Here is a 20,210-nt window from a genome sequence, read left to right on the forward strand (position 1 = left end):
TTCGTTAACCTCTGAGCCATGACGAGAACTCCGAAAATAATAATTTTTTAATAAAAATTTTAAAAATAAAGACTCATGACTAAGTGAGAATTTTCTTGAAATATAAAATTGGCTTAAATGTTAGAAATCTATTTATGTCACAATATTATCAGATTTAAGCATGAAAACTTTTATCTCAGGAGATACAAAAGATGCATTCTATATATTTCAACATCTATTTATAATAAATCTTGTCAAACAAGGAATAGAAGGGAACTTTTTTAACTTGATAAAGGGTACATGCCAGAAATCTCTAGGAAACATATTTAATGGTGAAATGCCAACAGTAGTCCCTTTAAAATCATAAATAAGGCAAGAATGTTCATTATCACTGCTTCTATTTATTATGGTCCTGGAGGTCCTGATCAGTTCAGTGAGACAGGAAGAATAAATCAAAATATAAGACTTGGAAAGAAAAAAACCTCTCACTTTTCATAGATGGCATGATTACAAATGAAGCAAAGAGACTCTATCTATAGACACCTTTTTAATAACTTTTATAACAAGTCATCAAAGATGTAAATAAATACCCAGAAATCATCAACCTTTAATGTGCAGCTACAAATGATTTTAAAATATACTTTATTTATTGATTGTCTTTTTTTTTTTTTTTTTTTTTTTGGTCTTTTCAGGGCTGCACCTGCAGCACATGGAGGTTCCCAGGCTAGGGGCCTAATCGGATCTACAGCTGCTGGCCTACACCAGAGCCACTGTAACGCCAGATCCCTAACCCACTGAGCGAGGCCAGGGATTGAACCTGCAACCTCATGGTTCCTAGTTGGATTCGTTTCCGCTGCGCTACGACGGGGACTCCAAAATATACTTTAAAAATGTCATTTATTGTGGCAACAAATAATAAATTTAACAAAAATATGCCAGAACTTTATGGAGATAACCAGAAAATTTTATTAAACGACATTATATAAATGGAGACAAATCATGGATGAGGACCCAGCATCATAAAGACAGCTAATTCTCATAAAATAACCTATAAATTTAGTATAATTCCAATAAAACTTAGACTCTCTCTCCAATAATGATAATCTGAACTTGTCTTCCCACTTAATTTAAATTTTTTTGAAAAAGTGAACACTATATTTTCTGAAAACTTAAAAAGGAATCATCAAACTGCTAACCAGATGTAAAAGAATTACCAGGCTAAGACCTGAGAGAGCACAGAAAAGCAGAGATGCGAGCTCAGCACTGAAGGCCTTTATTGCCCTAAGGATGTTTTCCTATCTGAAAGACGTGACTGAAAGGCTGAGGGGCAATTCTAGAAGATCCAGGAGGCGAGGGGGGAAAGTCAGAATCCAGGACCTACCAAGAGTGAGGATCTGTCTGAAATGGCACTTCCCCACTTTCGGCCTGGATCACAAAATAAAAATAACCCAGAAATAAATTTGTCGGCACGTGCATATAGATTGGTATCAAGCCTTTGGCCGACCCAAGATAAGACATTACAAGGCTTGTGTGTGAATTAAGGTAACCCTGGACCAAGTAAGGTAACTCCGGTACCTGGTAAAAATGAAGAGGAAAGCTCTTTGGAGGAAGATAACATTTCAGGCGCCCAGTTACTTCTAAAAATAATTTTAAAATACGGCAAGCGACATGCGAGGATAACCAGATATATGAGGAGGCAAGACACCATGAGTGAGAATGAATAGAAAGAAGAGACAGTGGATGCAGACCCACAGGGTCTCCGGAACTTGGCTATGATCAAGAAAGGACACACAGGGGACGTTGAAGGTGCTCGTGAAATGCTATTGACTTGGGTGCAGATTACATGAATGTTCAGTCTATACGCATCCATTTATCCATTCACTCATAGTTTATGTACTTTTCTGCATGTATGCTATATTTGACAGTAAAAAGGACTTATGAAATTGAAAATTATTTATCATTCCATTAATGAGGATGGATCAGTGAATTTTGGTATGTTCATATAGTAAAACATTCAGCTCTTCAGTTGAAAGAATGAGATGTATAAGTATCATCACTTTATGGTGTGTATCTTTCTGCAGCTCATAAGTAGTAAAGATATGCATTATAGAAAGTTAAAAACAGGCAAAAATAATTTCAAGCGTCATAATAGCGGCATACATATGTAGTAGAAACACACATGGAATAATAGGTACCAGATTCAAAGTGGTGGATATTTCAAGGAAGGGAGAAAGAAAAGAGAGGTAGTGTCAATATTTCTGTGATATTAGATTCATGATAAAAAATTAAATCAAAACAAAATGCTGCAATTTGACAAAGATGGGTAATAGGTACATGATATATTCCATCTTTCTATTTTTCTGTATGCTTGAAATAATCCTCTTAAAAAGTAAGTTCCTTTTGTGACGATATGATACCCTTTAAACAATGTTACATGTTTCTCTCAATCATTTTCTCTTGAAAAAAAACCCACAAAACCCCTTTAGATTTGTTGAGTTTTTGCCGTTCTTGGAACCTATCCCCTGTGCGTAAGAACCAAATCCTATGGTTTTGGTATGTAAGAGATAGCTTATTTTTTTCTTAGCCATTAAATTATGTGTCCTCAGTGTTTCACTAAACTATTACAAAAATGCCTTTTTTCTTTTGTTTATTTCTTAAGGACAGTTCATTATGCATTTTTAAGTACTGTTTTTTGTTAGCTTTTTTTTTTTTATTTCTGATCTGTGAATCTTTTGGAAGCTCTTTTGACATAGATCTATTCTAATTGAACTTTTAGAAATTGCTCACCTTCTTTTGTGTTTTATTTAGGAGCGGGATAAATTCTACTTGTCTCGTAGTGTTGTTCTAGAACTCCTGCAGGCCCTGAAGCTCAAATCTCCTTTACCAGACACAAACCTGCTTTTGCTTGTCCAGGTAGGCTTATGCCTTATTTGTGATACTTTTCATGAAATTCACTTATATGTGGAAAAATTAAGGAAAGTGTGGGACATATGCATAAATTAAAAGTCTCTGGCCAGAGATGAGAAATAATATATCTTATATAAACCCTGATCTATTACTATGCACTTGGCACTTCCACTGGCTACAAAAGATAAAAAAGGGAGTATTTATTTTGTTCCTACTGTGGAACTAGTTCTGTGAAAGACAAAAAAGAAGACTGAAACAATAATTTCTGTCCTTGAGAAATTTATAGTCCAGTAGGTTGGGGGAGCAGCTCCTTAATGGCTAACAGAGCCAAGGCAGGGCTAATGAAGCCAAAGATGGGAGACCAGGCTGAGGTCTGATGGTGGAGTTGCATGAGTGTGGGTGGGTCACCAAATCTCTGTGAAGCAGAAGTGAAGATGAGGGTGGGCCCAGCTAGATATGGTCAAATGACAGGATATGCTGAGTCCAGCCATGGTGGGAGGTGGGTGTGAAAGAACCAGCACCCATGGGAGTACTGAGTCAGGGGGTGGGGCTTGAACATCTACCACACAGGCTCTGGAGGATTTGCAAAGATTATGCTTTTAGTTGTAGGGCTGCTTATAAGCGGCTGTAGCTCTCCATCCCCGGCATCTAAGCCTAGCTCAGCATCTTAGGCAAGTGTGCAGGGTTTTTTTGTAGTTGTTGTTTTGGTTTTTTGGGGTTTTTTTTGGTGGCCGGCCCCGTGGCATGCGGAATTTCCCAGGCCAGGGATTGAACCCAAGCCACAGCAATGACAATGATGGATCTTCAGCCACTAGGCCACTAGGGAACTCCCAAGTGTGCAGGTTTTGATGACACAAGACAAGCTGTGACTAGTGCCATGAGTGAGAAAGAGAGGTAGACAAAGTCCTAGGGAGATGTTAGCAGGAAGCATTCTACCTCATACGGTGTGAAATCAGGGAAGACTTCATGAAGGAAGTGACATTTGAAGGACGGACATAAAGGACTGATGGGTGCAGACAGATCTCTTTGCCTGGGGTTGGAGTTAAGCACCAAAGGCTGACTGTCCTCAAATGACAAAGCAGGCTTCAGCAGGAAGATGGAATAAATTTAGGATCATGAATAACATAAGGATGGCATTGAGAAAAAGCAGGCCAGCTGTGCCAGGGGTGTCAGCAGGGGATTAGGAACTTGGGACCCTGCCTCTTAACCCAAAGATTGATGCTGGATTTAAAGACTTGGTTATGAGCTACAGCTGGGATCAGGGTGTCGTTCAGACTGCTTTGTGCAAAGAACCCAGGAACTGGTTCATAACTGGGTCATAACTGTTTCACTTCCCCCCAGTGAGCGTTTTGACCCGTCCCAGAATCTGTGCCTACAAGGTTGAGGCTAAATGATTGAATGAAAATGGGAGCTTAACATCAAGGACCTTGACAGGTTTCCCTGAATCTTTGGTACCTTGGGTGCCATTTGGATGGATGAGGGAGAAGGGAACATAAATGGAGCACCTACTATGTGCCAGGCAACATGCCAGAGCTATATATAGCCCTCATTCAGTCCTTAAAACCATGTGAAGAATTGGTTCTGTGTTGCAGATGAGGAAACTGAAGTTCAGAGGATTCAGTGACTTGCCCAAGATCACACAGCAGGGGTAATTAGTAAGCATCTGACCACAGGGTCTAATGAGGATCGAGCACATCCCTTGCCCAGATTATCATAATAGCTCTTAGCTTTTCATACTGCCTTCATTTCTCTCCAGCCCTCTAGCCTATGGCTGCCTGGAGGAATTTTGCTAACTCTGCTTTTTATCGGATTACTCTGTACATCAAAAACCTCCATTGATCTTGGAGTACCTGAATTGGCCATATTTAACTATTTGTATTTCCCACAACAGATATTTATTGACCATCTATCTTGGGCTAGGTTCTGGGGCTATAAAGGCATAACCCTATCCTGATAATGTGCTAAAAGTCTGTACAGAGGAAGGAATGGCCAGCTCAGCCTGGGAGGTGGAGGAAGGCTCATGAAGCCATTAGGAGCCCTGACCTGGCGCAGATGCTGGGGAAGTAGAGATGAATAAGCCATGGCCCCTTCCTTCCAGGAGTTTCCTGTATGATAGGTGAAGTTGACATCTAAACAAAATTTTCCAGTGCAGTGTAATGAATGTGTACAGTAGCAGAGGAAGTGGTGCAGAAAAGGGACCGTGTGGACTCTGAAGGATGCGCAGAAGTTTGGGAGTTTACCCGGGAGAAGAGGAGGAACACCCTTGTCACTAACCATTTAATGTCCACTAACCAGTCCCTTCCTCCACCACCTTATACTACTAATCCTCAGGGCCAGAATTGAGTTTTTCCTCAAAGACTTGAGATTTAATAAAAGATTGACGTACTTTCAGTGAAGAACGGTCTTAAGTCGTCTTTAGAGAGCTTTCCCAGGCATAATGACCCTTTCTGAGAGGAGTGATTGCTGGAAAATGGCAGCGGTGGATGCTAAGAAAGATCTAGTCAGAGTGAAAAGGCTCCCATTGCACCAAGATGCTCCATAGCCCAAGAGGAAGACAGAACCAAAGCCCAGCCAGGAAATATCTGTGTTCCTAAGGATTTGAATCTCTTCAGTGGATTGCCAGTGGCCAGTCCTGCCTACTCAGATGTCAGCAGCAACACCACTTTTGAGTACAAGCAACTTTGACTGAGAGTGACCATAAAGATTAATAGGGTCGGTGCCGGTTTGGAGGAGAGGGCAGGTGAACTGGGCTTGGTGAAATAGCCCACGAGAAACTTAAGGGTAACGGGTTGACCATGTCTGGAAGTCACTTGGTTTTGATAGTATTTACGTTGGGGACGTGCCACCTCAAAAGAGCTTAGGTTTCTAGGCCCTGAAGGTGCTTTCCTGTGGGCCTCGGAGGCTGGTCCCTTGATTGCCCTCAGTCTTGAGCAGGGCAGATCTGGGTGGCTGATCTCCTTGGGTTCTAGCACCCCACTCTGGGACTGCAGCTGGGGGCTGGTTTCCTACGAAGTTCATTAGCCAGCCGTAATAAGCACTTGTCAAAGACAGGGAAAGAACGCTGGCAATTTAAATTGCTCAGTGCTCAAAGGAACCATGAAAACAGTGATTACTGCATCACAGCTAGGTGAATAAATAACAAAAACAAATTAAGTTTAGGAAGAAAGAAGGCAAGAAGTAAGTTCTGTGTATTTTGGATTCTCTCGTGCCATTTCAAAGGTGTAACATTTTCATCTTTAAAAACAAATGTGTATTCGTCATTGAATCATTCAGTTAAATTTAAAAATCAATTTGTAAAATTCTTTAGTTTGGAGAGATAATTTGGGGGACGTTTTGAGATCATGCCCATGAGGAGCAACTTTGGGAATAATATTTCAACCTTCTCCAACAAAAAATGTTAAACACCAAATGCCATTTTTGAAGTAACAGTTCCTTATTCTATAAACTCTTAGAATAAACTGTTTTGATTACTGAGAGAAATATGAGAGAAATAAAAATGAAGCATACCTTAAACAAAACAAAACAAAACAGAAGTAGTTTCCTTTCCCTCCTGTGGTTCCTGGCTAAGTCGTGGAGAGAAGTCCTCCATGGGGCCCCCTCACGGGATGAAGGAGAAGCATCTCTTGTGCTTCTCCAGAAAGTGTGCATCTTTCTGTTGGGGTTCCCTGTTTCTTTTTCTCTTGCCCTTGACACATGTTCAAGTGGATAACAGGTGATTGCCTGTTCTCTGGTAGCTTTTCTTAAACCGGAGAATCTAGCATGGAGTCAGAGAGAAGCTTCTCCCTTACCGATGGGCAGTGTCAGTTCCCGGCACCTGAAAGACCAGATTCACAGTATGGGCAGATAATGTGTCTGGGACAGACAGTGACTTCCTTCTTGGATATCATGATCTTCTCCCAGGACCCTGGAAGTGGCTTTGTTTAACTGAAAATGTAAACTGGGAAAAGGAAAAGAAAGTAACAGTTGGAAGGAAGAACTCCCCTGGCAGTCCGTCAGGAGTGACACTGGTGCCACGAGTGAGAAGAGAATCAGTTGCTCAAACCTTGGATTGACCATCCATCCTCTCACCCTTCAGGGGACCACTAGGATATTTCCTCTCCTGTTTCTCTGATTAGTGACTCAGTAGTAAAGGAGTTCCCAGAGATGGGGATGTTTATAATTCTTTTCATGGATAAACACTGTGCTGTTTACCAAATACCCTGACAGTAAGAGTGTCCCTTTAAAGGACAGTGGAACACTTGGCCAAGGGATGCAGGGTCATTCCAGTTCCAAACATTTCAAGACAGTGACACATACCAATCTGTTTTTAACTTCTAGAATTCCTCCCTGGAGGCCCTACTCCATAGGAGATCCCCCAGCCTGCTAGGTTATGGTTGTCCAGACACCACTCCCATTATTTATTTTAACTTACATATAAAATCAGGTGGCCTTAAAGGTTCAAGTGGCTTTTCTTTACTTTTTTTCTTTTTCTTTTCTTTCTGCAGCTTATGTAAGTTCCCAGGCTAGGGGTTGAACTGGAGCTGCGGCAGTCGGCCTACACCACAGCCATGGCAATGCCAGATTCTTAACCCACTGAGCGACGCCAGGGATCGAACCCACATCCTCATGGATACTAGTCAGGTTCTTAACCTGCTGAGCTACAATGGGAATCCCTCAAGTGGCTTTTTTTTTTTTTTTTAAAAAAAAAAAAAGGAAAAAGAGGCATGGAGACAGGAAATAGAAAAAATACATGTATTCTTCTGCATCTAATATTGTCAACAATCAGGACGTAGTTCTCCTTTTATACTTTGGACAGATGCCATATCTTGTTTTAATTCATGTTTTGATCAAAACTGTTGACCGTTTTCCTTTCACTTATAACATTTTCTCTATAGGTGTGCTATAGATATCTTATCTGTAGTAGGTTGTTGTTATTGTTGTCAAGATGGATTAGAGTTTTCATAATAGAGCAATAACTCATCGAAAGCCACCATAAAATCTAGGCAAACTCAAATCACAAAGAATTTCCTCAGCCCCTATTTTATGTCAAGAGTAGACATTCTGCTGATTTGCATGTAACACTCCCTCTGTGTGGGATATACCTGCATAGTCAAGCTGTGAGAAATCGTGTGGGTGAAAGGTTTTCTTTTAAAGAGAGCTTAGTTGTGGGTTGGAGGACAAAGAAACGGCAGAGGTACAGCTGTTGTTTTTAATTCCCAGTTACTATTGACATGGGGTTATTAATATTAGTTGAGTTGGCAATAATCTGATCACTCTCTAGGATGAGAGGTGGAGATACTATTTTGAGTATCAATTTGGTAATGATTTCAGTAATGACACATAATGGGTACTGCGTTTCTTTTGTATTCTTTTGTATTCCTGAGGGAGTGCGTATTTCAGTGGCATCTTTCCATCTAAAAATATAAAATTCTTCCCTTTAGCCTTCATCCTTTCCCCCTCTGATTTTAGTTATATCTTTATATTTTGAGCAACTTTATGATATTGTAATGGATTTTTTCAGTTTATGGTTGGCAGCTATGTAAAATGAAGACAGGAAGGTTTATGAAGGTTTTGGTCCTATGCATTATGTAAAATTACACTGGCTTAAAAGGCACTGATAAAAATAGTTGATGATTTTAGAGGCTTGTGCACGTTTATGCTCTTTAATACACCAGACTCTCTGGGACACCTCCATAACTTTTTTTTTTAATTTTATTTTTTTTATAATTTTTTTTATTTTCCCACTGTACAGCAAGGGGGTCAGGTTATCCTTACATGTATACATTACAATTACATTTTTTCCCCCACCCTTTCTTCTGTTGCAACATGAGTATCTAGACAAAGTTCCATAACTTTTAGAGAGATTTGTTATTAATTCTGACTTCTGAAGTTGTCAATTAGCTCTTACAAATCAGACTTTTGTATTTGGCCTCAAACAACCCGCTTACATTATGCTTTTCATTTCCCTTTGCTGAGTATGGTGGGTAAGAAAGGCTTCTGCTGAGAGAGCTATAGACATTTTGCTTCTTCACACATGTTACCTTGCCCCAGGGGCACCGCCAGGCTTGCAGGCATAGAGGTCAGGGGTCAGGGGTCAAGGTTAGGGGTCAGGGCTTTTCACCATCCTTACATAGGATGCTGCTCCTTCTCCTCTCCCTCACACTTAGACACAGTGCTCTCTTTTCTTCTGGCCTCTCTGCAGTCTCTCGGTTCTGTTGTAAAGAAATTAATTAAAATGTTGGAGTCCTGACAGAGGTTTTGGAACTTAGTTAAAAGTAGTTTGTCGTAGATTGACCACTCAGCTTTGGAAAATACATTTTATGACAAAACAAGCAGTGTCTGTCAAGAGGTTGGAAGTGTTCCTTCTTTCCGCTGTGTACCTCTATCAAATATTTTACCTTTTTACTTAGAGGTTTTGGCCAGGTTATAGGATATATATATATATATATATATATATATATATTTTTTTTTTTTTTTTTTTTTTTTTTTTTTTTGGTCACACCTGCAGCACACGGAAGTTCCTGGGCCAGAAATCAAACACACAAGCCACAGCAGTGACAATGGCGAATCCTTAACCTCCAGGCCACCAGAGAACGCCTACATTATTATGTTAAAATCTGATTTATTTACTTTTTCTTCTGTTAGAGATAAGTCCAAGTTAGGAGAGCAGGCATAAGCATTCCTGAATAAAATAAAAGAAAGTTTTAGGCATTCCTTAGAAGTGGTGTACTAGCTGGTCTCCAGCGTTAATAGCCAAGTAGATTCTTTGGCTTTCTGTAACCGTATGCGAAGCAAATGGGAACGATAGAGTGTCAGCATGAAGATGGTGTCCGCTCCTGCCGTGCAGCTTTCAGGGACAGCTCTGCCCGCTGCCCTCTCACCTTCTGCTCGGTTCCCTGTGCTGAAATACCTTTCATGGAGGACCACCTCTCCCACGCTGGTGGCCCTGATTGAGACGTCTCCTGGCTCCCGACCCTCCGCCCTATTGGCCCAAATCTGCCGCGGAGATGCCTGTCTCCCGCTGCCCTGGCAGTACGCAGGGTTTTGTCCCTCGTCAGGCCTCCTTGAAATTTCTCTGCTGCTCCAACCCACTGCTTCTGCCCAGTGTGACAGGGACCATGCCTGCCTGGCTGACCTGCCTAGTGTTTCTGTACACGCTCCAGGATGAGAGTGAAATGAATTAGAAGGAAGAGCTATCAGTGTCAAAGCTTCTTTTAGAGCTTCCGAGCTCTGTATCACAGCAGCTTTGGACCTCAAAGTCTTGGGGGCCAGAGGCCAGGAACGAGAAACTAACCAGGAACTAATTGATCTTCACAAACTCTACAGACTTCATCTTTTACTTTTTCCCTAAAACCATTAGTAGATAGTCGGGGGTTGCCTTAAGTGGGAAACACCTGTAAAAATCTGTAATGAAGCAAACGAACTTGTAATCTGGCAAATCCGTCCTCTTTATGATCTCAAGTCACATTTGATTAATCATTTCATTTCACAAACTCTCATTGAGACCATCTGAGAGGTCAGGCGTGAAGCTAATGCTGGGGGTGAGGTGCACCAAGCCTGTGGACTCAGAGAGCTTATAGCAGGTTGAGAAATAGACTCAGATCACTGCAACCTAATGATGACATCGCAGTGGAAGTGTGTGGAAAGTCCTGTGGGGACACAGAGCAGGAGTGGGGGTGGTTATCAGCACAGAGGAAGGCGTGAATGGCGGGAGGGGAAAGACCAGATGTTGAGGGGCCTTCGAGGGGAAGAAACTTGGCGACCACTCACTCTGAGCTTGATTGTTTTCCTTTCTTTCTTTCTTTCTTTCTTTCATTCTCTTTCTTTCCTTCCTCCCTTCTTTCTTTCTTTTTGTCTTTTTAGGGCTGCACCTGCAGCATGTGGAGGTTCCCAGGCCAGGGGTTGAATCAGAGGTGTAGCTGCAGGCCTACACCACAACAACGAGGGATCCAAGCTGCGTCTGCAACCTACACCACAGCCCACGGCCAACTCGGGATCCTTAATTCACTGAGCAAGGCCAGGGGTGGAACCTGCATCCTCATGGATGCTAGTTAGATTCATTTTCACTGAGCCACGATGGGAACTCCTTGATTGTCTTTCTGTTTTCATTCTACATGTACGATATAATGATAAAAGCCCAGAAAATACCTGAAAATTCAGTGACTGTCAAAAAGTGCTAAAGAATAAACAGTATGACTTCAGAATAAATCTGACAGTGCTGCCATCTTTCTTTTCTCCCTTGACTGAATGTACCATTTCAGTGCCACTTAGCAGTCTGGATAAAGTAAGAATATGGGTGTTAATCGCAGTACTACACTTCTCAATTTCTGATAGGCATGAAGTTTCATGACTACCAGTCTCCTATATCCAGGGCAGATTGTCACCAAAATAAACACTAATGAATTTAAGCCAAGTTAATACAATTACAAATTACTTACTACCGTCCAAGTGCTCTTAAAGATAACTAACCTTTCAATTTCTTATCAGTTTATTTGTGCAGATGCTGGAACCAAACTAGCTGAGTCAACAATCCTCAGCAAGCAGATGATTGCCTCCGTACCTGGAGTAAGTCCTGACTGAATTATCTACATTTTCTATCTCCTCATTTAGCAAAGAGGTATTTTTGGCCTGTGTCCTGGTTCCCTTTTGCTAGAACGAACACTGTGAAATTGGAAACATATTAACATCTTGTTTAAAGGAGCACTAGTGAAATTTTAAATTAATCTCTATCCTGGAAACATTCAATTCCAAGAAACATGCATAAAGTTGAAGCAGCCAGTGAAGGAGAAGTAAGAAACTACCAGTCGTGCAGAATAGATTTGATTAAAATTCAATTTTTCCAGAATCAGTTTTCTAATATTGACTTCCGTTAACCGGTTTGACTGCCAGAAAGAAGTACGCATTGTAATACCTTATTTTCCTTTATACTATTTCCTCTGAAAATTTAGAAAACTTCTGCTGTTATCACCCACTGAAGCCATTTGGTAAAATCTGTTAAGATTCTCATAGATAGGCTTGAATATGAGAAACTACAGTAACTTAGCGATAGCCAGGTTATTGCTACAAACTAAGAAACTTTAGAGATGTATTGTTAATGGAAAAAATTATTCAGATTTTCAAGAGAGAAAAAATTTAATAAGGAAAAAAGATCGCTTACGATCCTTCTGTCCTAAAATAAGAACTGTATTTAGAAATTTTTTCTATGTTTTGATCTATTCATTATCCTAATCAGCTTTTTCCCATATTGTTGGAAATTTATGTATTTTCTAGTTTCTTTGCTAGTATAGAATAGCATAGTAAATAGCATACATAAAAAGTTTCTCTTCATGTTTATTTTGAATGGTATCCTTGGGTTACATTCCAAGTGAGCAGGAAAATCTTCAGAGTACATATTTCCATGTTGTTTTCCTAGAAGGTTTTATTAATTTGTATCTATAAGTACACCAGTTTTACCTACAGCATACTATGCATTACTTCATTTTTTTTTTTTGATGTGGAGAAATATTATGAGAGAGGAAAAATAGTAATCATTCTACCCAGAGATAATTTTACTGCTAACATATTAATGTATTTTCTTTCTTCTTTTTCTATGTATATTTGTTTAAACACAGTCGAAAGCATAATGTAGATGCAGCTTTGGCTTCATATTTCATAAGCATTTCCCCCAAGTGACATTATCTCATGTGAATGCACCATATGGTAGTGGTTAGCAATATGGGTTTTGATTCACACCAGAGTTTGAGGCCTGGCATTTGCTAGCTGTGTGAGCAGGAAAGTTATTTAATTCATGATTCTTTGATTTGTATTATCTGTAGAATGGGATATAATAGGGCCTAAGTTCTAGGTTAAGGGTTGGATGAAATAATGCCCGTAAAACAGATTACTGTGATGCTAAACATACAGGAAGTGCCGAGTATACGTTAACTGTTAAAAACAATTTTAATGGAGAGGGGGCAACAGGACAGGTTTAAGGGTACAAACTTAAAATAAGCCGTAAAGAAGGCCTAGAGGTATTGTGCATAGTAAGCACAGTGAATGGAGACAGTATTATTTCAACTACCAAAAAGAAAGGATAATTATGTAATGTGATGTAGGTGCTAATTATTGCTACAGTGGCAATCGTATTACAACATATAAATATGTAAAATTAACATGTACACCTTCAGTTTACACAGTTATATGTCAAGTCCATGTCAATAAAAAAATACAACTAAAAGTAAAAAATTGTTAATGAAGACTACTTATTGTTGGATATTTTAGCTATTTTCAGTATTCTGCAGTTGTAACTAATATGTAATAAATACCTTTGTGCTTAAATCTATGTTTATAGTTTAGACTATTTGTTTACAATAGATTTCTGGAAGTAGAATTACGATAACCCTTTTTTTTAAGGGTTCTTGATAGTAGGGTAATGTGAGATACTATGACATAAAATACTAGTTCTCAGAGACTTAGCTAAAAAAAGTTTGTTTACTCGTGAGAAGTTTGAACAGATGTCCTGATTAGCAAAGGGAGGAGGGCTTCTACATGAACTCTCAGAGGTCAGGTTTCTTCTGTCATGTGCACGTCTCTGCAGTCATCTGGAGGTTAGGAAGAGGGAAGAGAACATAGTACATGGAAGTTTTCATGGGGCAGGTCTAAAAGTGGTACATATTTCTTCTCCTTGAATTCCATTGGCTAAAACTCAGTCACATGGCCACACCTAAGTGCAAAGAGGATGGGAAATTCGGTCTAGTTGCATCCTAGGGAAGAAAAGAAATGGTTCTGTGAGTAGCTAGACAGTCTGCACCCAACATTCCTTGGTTTCCTTATTTAATTCTTTAAAACTCAATATTTGCTACCTATGAGACAGCTAAAAAATAATATCCTAAATAAGTAAAAGTTTATCTAAATCAACAAGTAAAAGACAAATATTCCAAAAACTACAAAATAGCAGCAGACAGTTATAGATCTACATATGGAACCCTTTCCAATGACCAGTAAGCCATTCAAAATAAACCTTTTACCCTTACTAGCAATCAATGGACTGCAAATTAATATAAAATATAAAAATATTTTAAAACATAAAAATTAAAATCAGTTAGAAACCAGCAGGTTTCTCTAAACAATGAAACTTATTGATGATAAAGTTGAAACAGGTATTCTTATTATGAGCTACTGGTGGTGGTCAGTCTTGCTGATGAGCATTTTGTCTACTTCTAAGAATATGTTTGAGAAAGTAAATACAGAATTGTCTCTAAGTGCATAAAGAACTATCTATAAGTATATATTTCTTAAAGCAACATTTAAAATAGCAAAACTATGGAAACAAAATTAGTGTGCAACATTAGGGTACTATTTAAATAAAATAAGGTAAAGTAAATAAATAAATAAATAAAAGCTGTATCTATAAGATAGACTCTTAGTTGGACCAAATCAAGTTTTCAAAGAACATTTAATTAATTGGAAAATGCTTATGATGGATTTAATTAGAAAGCATGTTAGAAAAAATTCTCAATCTTATAAAACATTGTGTATACATGTGTGTTATATGCATTCAAAAATGTTTGGAAGGAGCTATTAACAGGGGCTGTCTCAGAGGTGGAGAGCAGGAATTAAGAGTTCCCATCGTGACACAGTGGTTAACGAATCTAACTAGGAACCATGAGGTTGCGGGTTCGATCCCTGGCCTCGCTCAGTGGGTTAAGGATCCGGCGTTGCTGTGAGCTGTGGTGTAGGTTGCAGATTCGGCTCGGATCCCGAGTTGCTGTGGTTCTGGCATAGGCCGGTGGCTAAAGCTCCCATTAGACCCCTAGCCTGGGAACCTCCATGTGTCGCGGGAGTAGCTCAAGAAAAGGCAAAAAGACAAAAAAAAAAAAAAAGATTATAGTGATTTTTCTTTTCTTTTTACTAATTGGTATTTTCTAAGTTGTCTACACTGAGCAAGTGAGATCTTAATAATTTAAGAAATGTAACTTTAAAATCAGATACAAGTTTTGAGAAAGAACTGGATATGATTCACTTCAATTCTTGTTCTTAAGGTTTATATTTTTAATTCCTTTATCAGTTTTCCCATTGAAATACAAATATAGGTCTTGTGAAATAATTTGAGCTTAACTCAGTTTTTTTTTTTTTAATAATACACTAAGGTTATACTTATGCTTGCAAAGTAAAAAAAGCCAGGGGGATTGGCAGTTGTATGCTTTGCTTTATAAGTGTAGATGACTCACCGAGGTTATCCTGACTATAAAGTGTACTTTAAGGCTTTTATTAGATGTAGTTACTGCCTCTAAAGCAAAAGTAACTGATAATAGTAAGTTTTTTCCTCTCGTTTTTTGAAATTCAAACTTAAAAGACAAATACTGAATAATGCTCCAAGTAATTATTTTCTGTGACATTTGCCTAGTTGAAATGGTATAAAATATTGCCTATGAAAGAAACAAATCCCTTTCAAGAAATTCAAGAGCAGAGTATATGCTCTTATTTGCATGACGTGTGAAAGGTCAGAGAAAATGGAATAAATCCGGGGGGAAATCCTCTCTTGCACTAAAGGATTAATATTCCCAAAGCAGGAACACAATAACCTTTTATAATTCCTTCACTTGATTTAAATTAAAAGGAGCAAACCTTAGAACATATGAAATGCTTGGAAAACACTCTGACAGAACTGCCAATGACCTTATTTTACTGTTTGTTATCCTGTCAGAGGAACTGACAGGCGTAACATTCTAGAAGAGATAGGAGGTGATATAGTTCAGTGCTGTGCAGATTTACATGAATATGGGAAAATGAGAGCCACTGGGCGAGCTAGTTAAATATAATGTTCCAGATTTTCCTAAAGAAAGCTAAGAAAGGCCTTAGCATAGTATTCAGATGGCTTCAAAGAGGGCCTGCTTTTGAGCCACGTTATTTCCAGTTTTATGTATGGGTTCTGTCATACAGCTTTGATGTAGCAGCCTGTCTGTCTGTTTTCCTTTTCTTTGCTTATAATCCTGAATTCACGGCATTGCCTGAGGGAGCAGGTTTATTCCACTTAATAACTGAAACACAAGGATGCTTCTTTTACGCTTTAAAACTGCTCAAACATGCTACTAGTATGTGGGGGAAATGCCCTTTTCATTTTTTTTCTTTAATTACCCCAGCAAGAATCAACAATAATACATTTATCTATTTAATAGTGTACTGACTATGTACAAGAAGTTAAGTTGTAAGCCCTTGAATACAAGGATTTCTGACTCTTCCAGAAAACACAATATTTGTTTACATACTTTCTTTGATAGAGAAAGCTACCTAAGATTATGGTGGTAGAATTTGGTGGCACATATTTTCTGTGTACCTAAGATTCCCTGGAGTGGTAAAGTGTTACGGTTGTCTTGAGGTGATTCATGTCATAAAGACGGATACTAAAGGCGTTATATACGCTAAATCTCTGTGTACCAACCGGGTTAAAACCAAGCAAACAAAAATCAGTTCAATCACCCAGGGGAAGAAAGCCTGTCTCCCACAGGCCATGCCTGTTTCTTTGTTCTCCACCAGGCACCTCTTATCCATTTTTGTTCAAACTGGGGGCAGACAATCCCAGACTATGCTGAGAGTAATGGAGTGAGTCAGAAACCTAGAAAATGAAACAACTCATTAGTAAACAGCGAGAAATCAGAGCGAGACAATCACCGCAGTCAGGGCGCAAATGCTGGCTGTGACTCAGAGCATGCACCCAGCAGTGTGCTTGTGTTGCAGTGCGGGACGGCGGCGATGGAGTGTGTGCGACAGTACATCAACGAAGTGCTGGATTTCATGGCAGACATGCACACGCTGACCAAACTCAAGGTAAGAGCACCTCCCCTCTCACATTAGCCAAACAGAGACCTCCTTGGAGAATTAAGCAGGCTGAAAGGGAATTTCTCGTTACCTGGAGCCCCAAGAGCCCATGTCCTGGGAGCCTTGGGACTTGAGTTCTGCCTCTGCAAAGAGGGAAAGGAGATTTACACATCGTCAGCTCTGTGCTTACCTTTACTTGTGCTGCTTATTCAATTCTGACAATGCCTCTCTGGTAAAATAGTCCCATTTTACAACACAGAGAGACATTAGGCCCGAGGTGGTACAGTCATCTGCTCAAGATCACACTGCTGCTAAGTGGTAGAGTCAGGGGTGACCTAAGACTGTAGTAACCCCCAATCCATTCTCCTTTCACTGTGTGACTTAGCATCATTTAACTGCCCTGAGTCTCAGTTTCCTTATTTGCGAAATAAGTCTAATGAACCTACCTAAATAAATTTACCTTTGCTGACATTACAAGGTTTGATGTAAAATAATACATGGGAAGAGACTTTTGTAAACTTTCGTGTGTATGAAATCTGTACACGTTATGCAAACATAGATTGTTTATGGTTTTTATCTGCATCAAAGCTATCTCCTTCAAGAAAATAATTAAAGACAAAACAACATTGAATTTGCATATGGACAGAATCCCAGAGGTTGTCGAGGTTATTGCTTATTTCTCAGGGTGGAATGAATTCGGGAGCAAGTTAGCTTCCCTGCCCTGAGTCAACTAGGGAGCTTAAAGATTGTTGAGGAAGGCCCAGGACAAAGGGCAAAAGAGGATCCAAATATGGCCCGAAAAGCAGCCAGACTGCAACCTGGCGCTACTTGTGGCTTTTTGATAAATAGGACCTAGTCTTCGCAGAAGTTCATCACCTAAAAAAAAAAAAGAAAAAACTCTTTAGTACCCAACTCTGTCCAGAGTCTGCTCAGGTGATCCGGGTGTTTCTTGGGATGGGGATAGATTTGCAAGTGCTAGGTGGAAAGTGGATCACAATTTAAACTGATGGTTTCTCATGATATCTAACTCCAGCGTTTCTGAGTCAGCTTTCCTAGTGTTCTCTCACACGTGCATGACTAATTGCTGAGCCTGGTCTCCTGCACTGAAATGACTTTGGTGTATAAGCAGTTTTATAGCCACTTTCAAAATACAGAGAAAAGTAATAAAGATCCATGATGACCAAAAGTTTGGATTGCTGAGATAATCCAACACTCTGATTTTACATATTAGAAAACAGATCAGAAAGGTCAAGTGGCAAGTGGCTTATCTAAGGCCATGTGACTAACTAGGACAGAACTGAGTCTAGAACCTAGATCTCAACTCACACTTCGGTGCTCTTTCCACTAAGCTACACTGAGCAATGCAATTTTTCTGAATTAATTCAATCAATATGTACCAAGCACTAATAACATACCTGACACTGTCCTAGGCATTTAAGGATCTGATGATGAGCAAAAACAGACACAGTGGCTGCCCTCATTTAATTTATAGTCTGGCAGTAGAGGTCAATTTTAATGAAAATTTCATACAAACTAAAGTAGAATTGTGATGTTCACATTTGCTAAGAAGAAGGGATAGACAGTGGCATAAGAGCTTCTGATAAGGTGATAATACCTAGCCAGGGAGGTTAGGAAGCCTCCTGGAGGAAATCAAGGAAGGCTTTCCAGAGGAGGTGACACTTGAGCTAAAATCTGAACAGTGCATAGGGTTAATTAGGTGAAGAGAGGCAGAAAGAGTATTTTGGGCAGAGAGAACAACCTGAGTGAAGGCCAGTCATGCAAGGCAACACAGAGCCAGTGTAGCTGGAACCACAAGGATGAACAGGTAAGAAGAGGCAGAGATCTGTAGTACCTAGATCATCTCAGGTTGTTTAGGGCATGCTAAGGAATTTTTTTTCCCTATATACTAAGAATAGTGGGAAGCCCCTAAAGAAGTTTAAATGGGTTTTATGCTTGGGAGTGGTGATAGAAGGTGTGGAAAAGACAACTTGATCTTTTTAAAGAGTGGCCTGGAATGTCCCCAGGTACTCTGACAAAGTCACAAAATACCACTTGGTTTTGTAGAGCCACATGAAGACATGTTCCCAACCTCTTCATGAAGATACATTTGGTGGACATCTCAAAGTCGGGCTGGCTCAGATTGCAGCCATGGAAATCTCACGGGGCAACCACAGAGATAACAAAGCTGTGATTCGCTATCTGCCTTGGCTCTATCACCCCCCTTCTGCAATGCAACAAGGGTAAGGCCCTAATTATTCTGGCTCTGAGGCAGGAAATGACCCGGGGCTCAGCAAGAGCTAGTGAATGATCTGCAGGAGTGGATTATGGTTATTTGGGAAGATGGGAATTGAAACCCAGCTCCATGCTTGCTGACCTGGCAGCATTTTTGAACAGGAGTGCTTCATGCTGCCAGTAAAACTTGCCCTTGTGCAAAAACCTCAGTCATCCTGATCGATGATGAAAACTTGGAGCTTAGAACTATCACTTTAATTCTTCAACTAGTAAAGTAAATCAAGAGGTATTTATTGAGCACTTACAGAGCCTCTGCCTTCAAGGAGCTTAGGTGGCAGCTTGAACAGAATCTACATCAGAGGTGAAAGAGAGTGTAAGGAGGTGCAGGCCCCTGATCTATTTGGGGACTCGGCGCAGCTTTGACGGTCTTGCACGGGCAGCTTCCTGGCTAGAGGAAAGAGTTGGAGCAGGGTTGGGGGGTGCAGGTGAGGGGGGCAGGGGGAGAAAATTATTGGAGAACAGGATAATGAGTAGCTGTGTATTTTATCTCCTCTTCTATTCCTTCCTTGCTGGTGGTGACCTCTGAGAGCTTTCTAATGAGAAGAGAGGAAGGAGTTTAGAAAGAGAAGCTAGTCAGAAAGGCAGCCAGGTTTGTGGAAGCATATTTAATCCTGTGTCACCAAAGGCTGCGCTTTGCTCAAGAAGCTCAGATCCAGGATTAGAGGGGCAAACGAGGAAAACAGATTTCTCATTTTGTGGGCACTTTGTTGCTTTGGTGTTTTATTGTATGTAAGTGCCTACAAGACCACACTTTTAAGCCCTCCCATCACCATGCATTTGTTGAGCTTAGAAACAGAAAACCCAGAAACATCTCTGACACTTCCTTCCTCCCTAATAGACCGAAAGAATTCATCGAGTGTGTCTCCCACATCCGTCTGTTGTCCTGGCTGCTCCTGGGTTCCCTCACTCATAACGCGGTGTGCCCCAATACCTCCTCTCTGTGTCTGCCCATACCTCTGGATGCAGGTTCCCATATTGCAGACCATCTTATTGTCATCCTGATTGGATTTCCAGAGCAATCAAAGGTAAGTGATTTCTGCAAGATTAAAGCCATATGCATCAAATTGCTAATGGAAACCCTTATCAGCCAATTATGTTTCTTCTGAGAAGAAAATGCATCTTATCACTTGCCCTCCTGTGGATGTTAGGAAAGCAGCTTTGTGCTAATGCCTTATTGAAAGTTGTTTAAATTCCCAGACTGTCTTTTCTTCCCCCTAAATTGTTTTTTGGTTTACTTTTATGAAGATAAATTAGGG

At 40.0% G+C, this 20,210-nt stretch overlaps 1 protein-coding gene across 34 annotated transcripts in view; it reads left to right on the plus strand.

Moving 5' to 3' along the window:
* Positions 1 to 20,210, plus strand: part of UNC79 (unc-79 subunit of NALCN channel complex) — a 261,559-nt gene that overhangs the window by 223,000 nt on the left and 18,349 nt on the right. For all 34 annotated transcript variants that reach the window (XR_014811304.1, XM_084970070.1, XM_084970072.1 and 31 more), the window contains 5 exons: positions 2,788 to 2,892; positions 11,353 to 11,430; positions 16,582 to 16,671; positions 18,727 to 18,902; positions 19,793 to 19,979. Coding sequence is in view for 33 of the 34 variants with exons in the window: in XM_084970070.1 (XP_084826196.1) it covers positions 2,788 to 2,892; positions 11,353 to 11,430; positions 16,582 to 16,671; positions 18,727 to 18,902; positions 19,793 to 19,979 (636 nt within the window). In the remaining variant the exon portion in view is untranslated. The remainder of the gene's footprint in view (positions 1 to 2,787; positions 2,893 to 11,352; positions 11,431 to 16,581; positions 16,672 to 18,726; positions 18,903 to 19,792; positions 19,980 to 20,210) is intronic.

Source organism: Sus scrofa, chromosome 7 (genome assembly GCF_054392235.1).
Source record: "Sus scrofa isolate SSC_HxYL_T2T_F1_AM1 chromosome 7, Sscrofa_HxYL_maternal_Yorkshire_Landrace_v2.0, whole genome shotgun sequence".
In the NCBI taxonomy this organism is placed as follows: Eukaryota; Metazoa; Chordata; class Mammalia; order Artiodactyla; family Suidae; genus Sus; species Sus scrofa.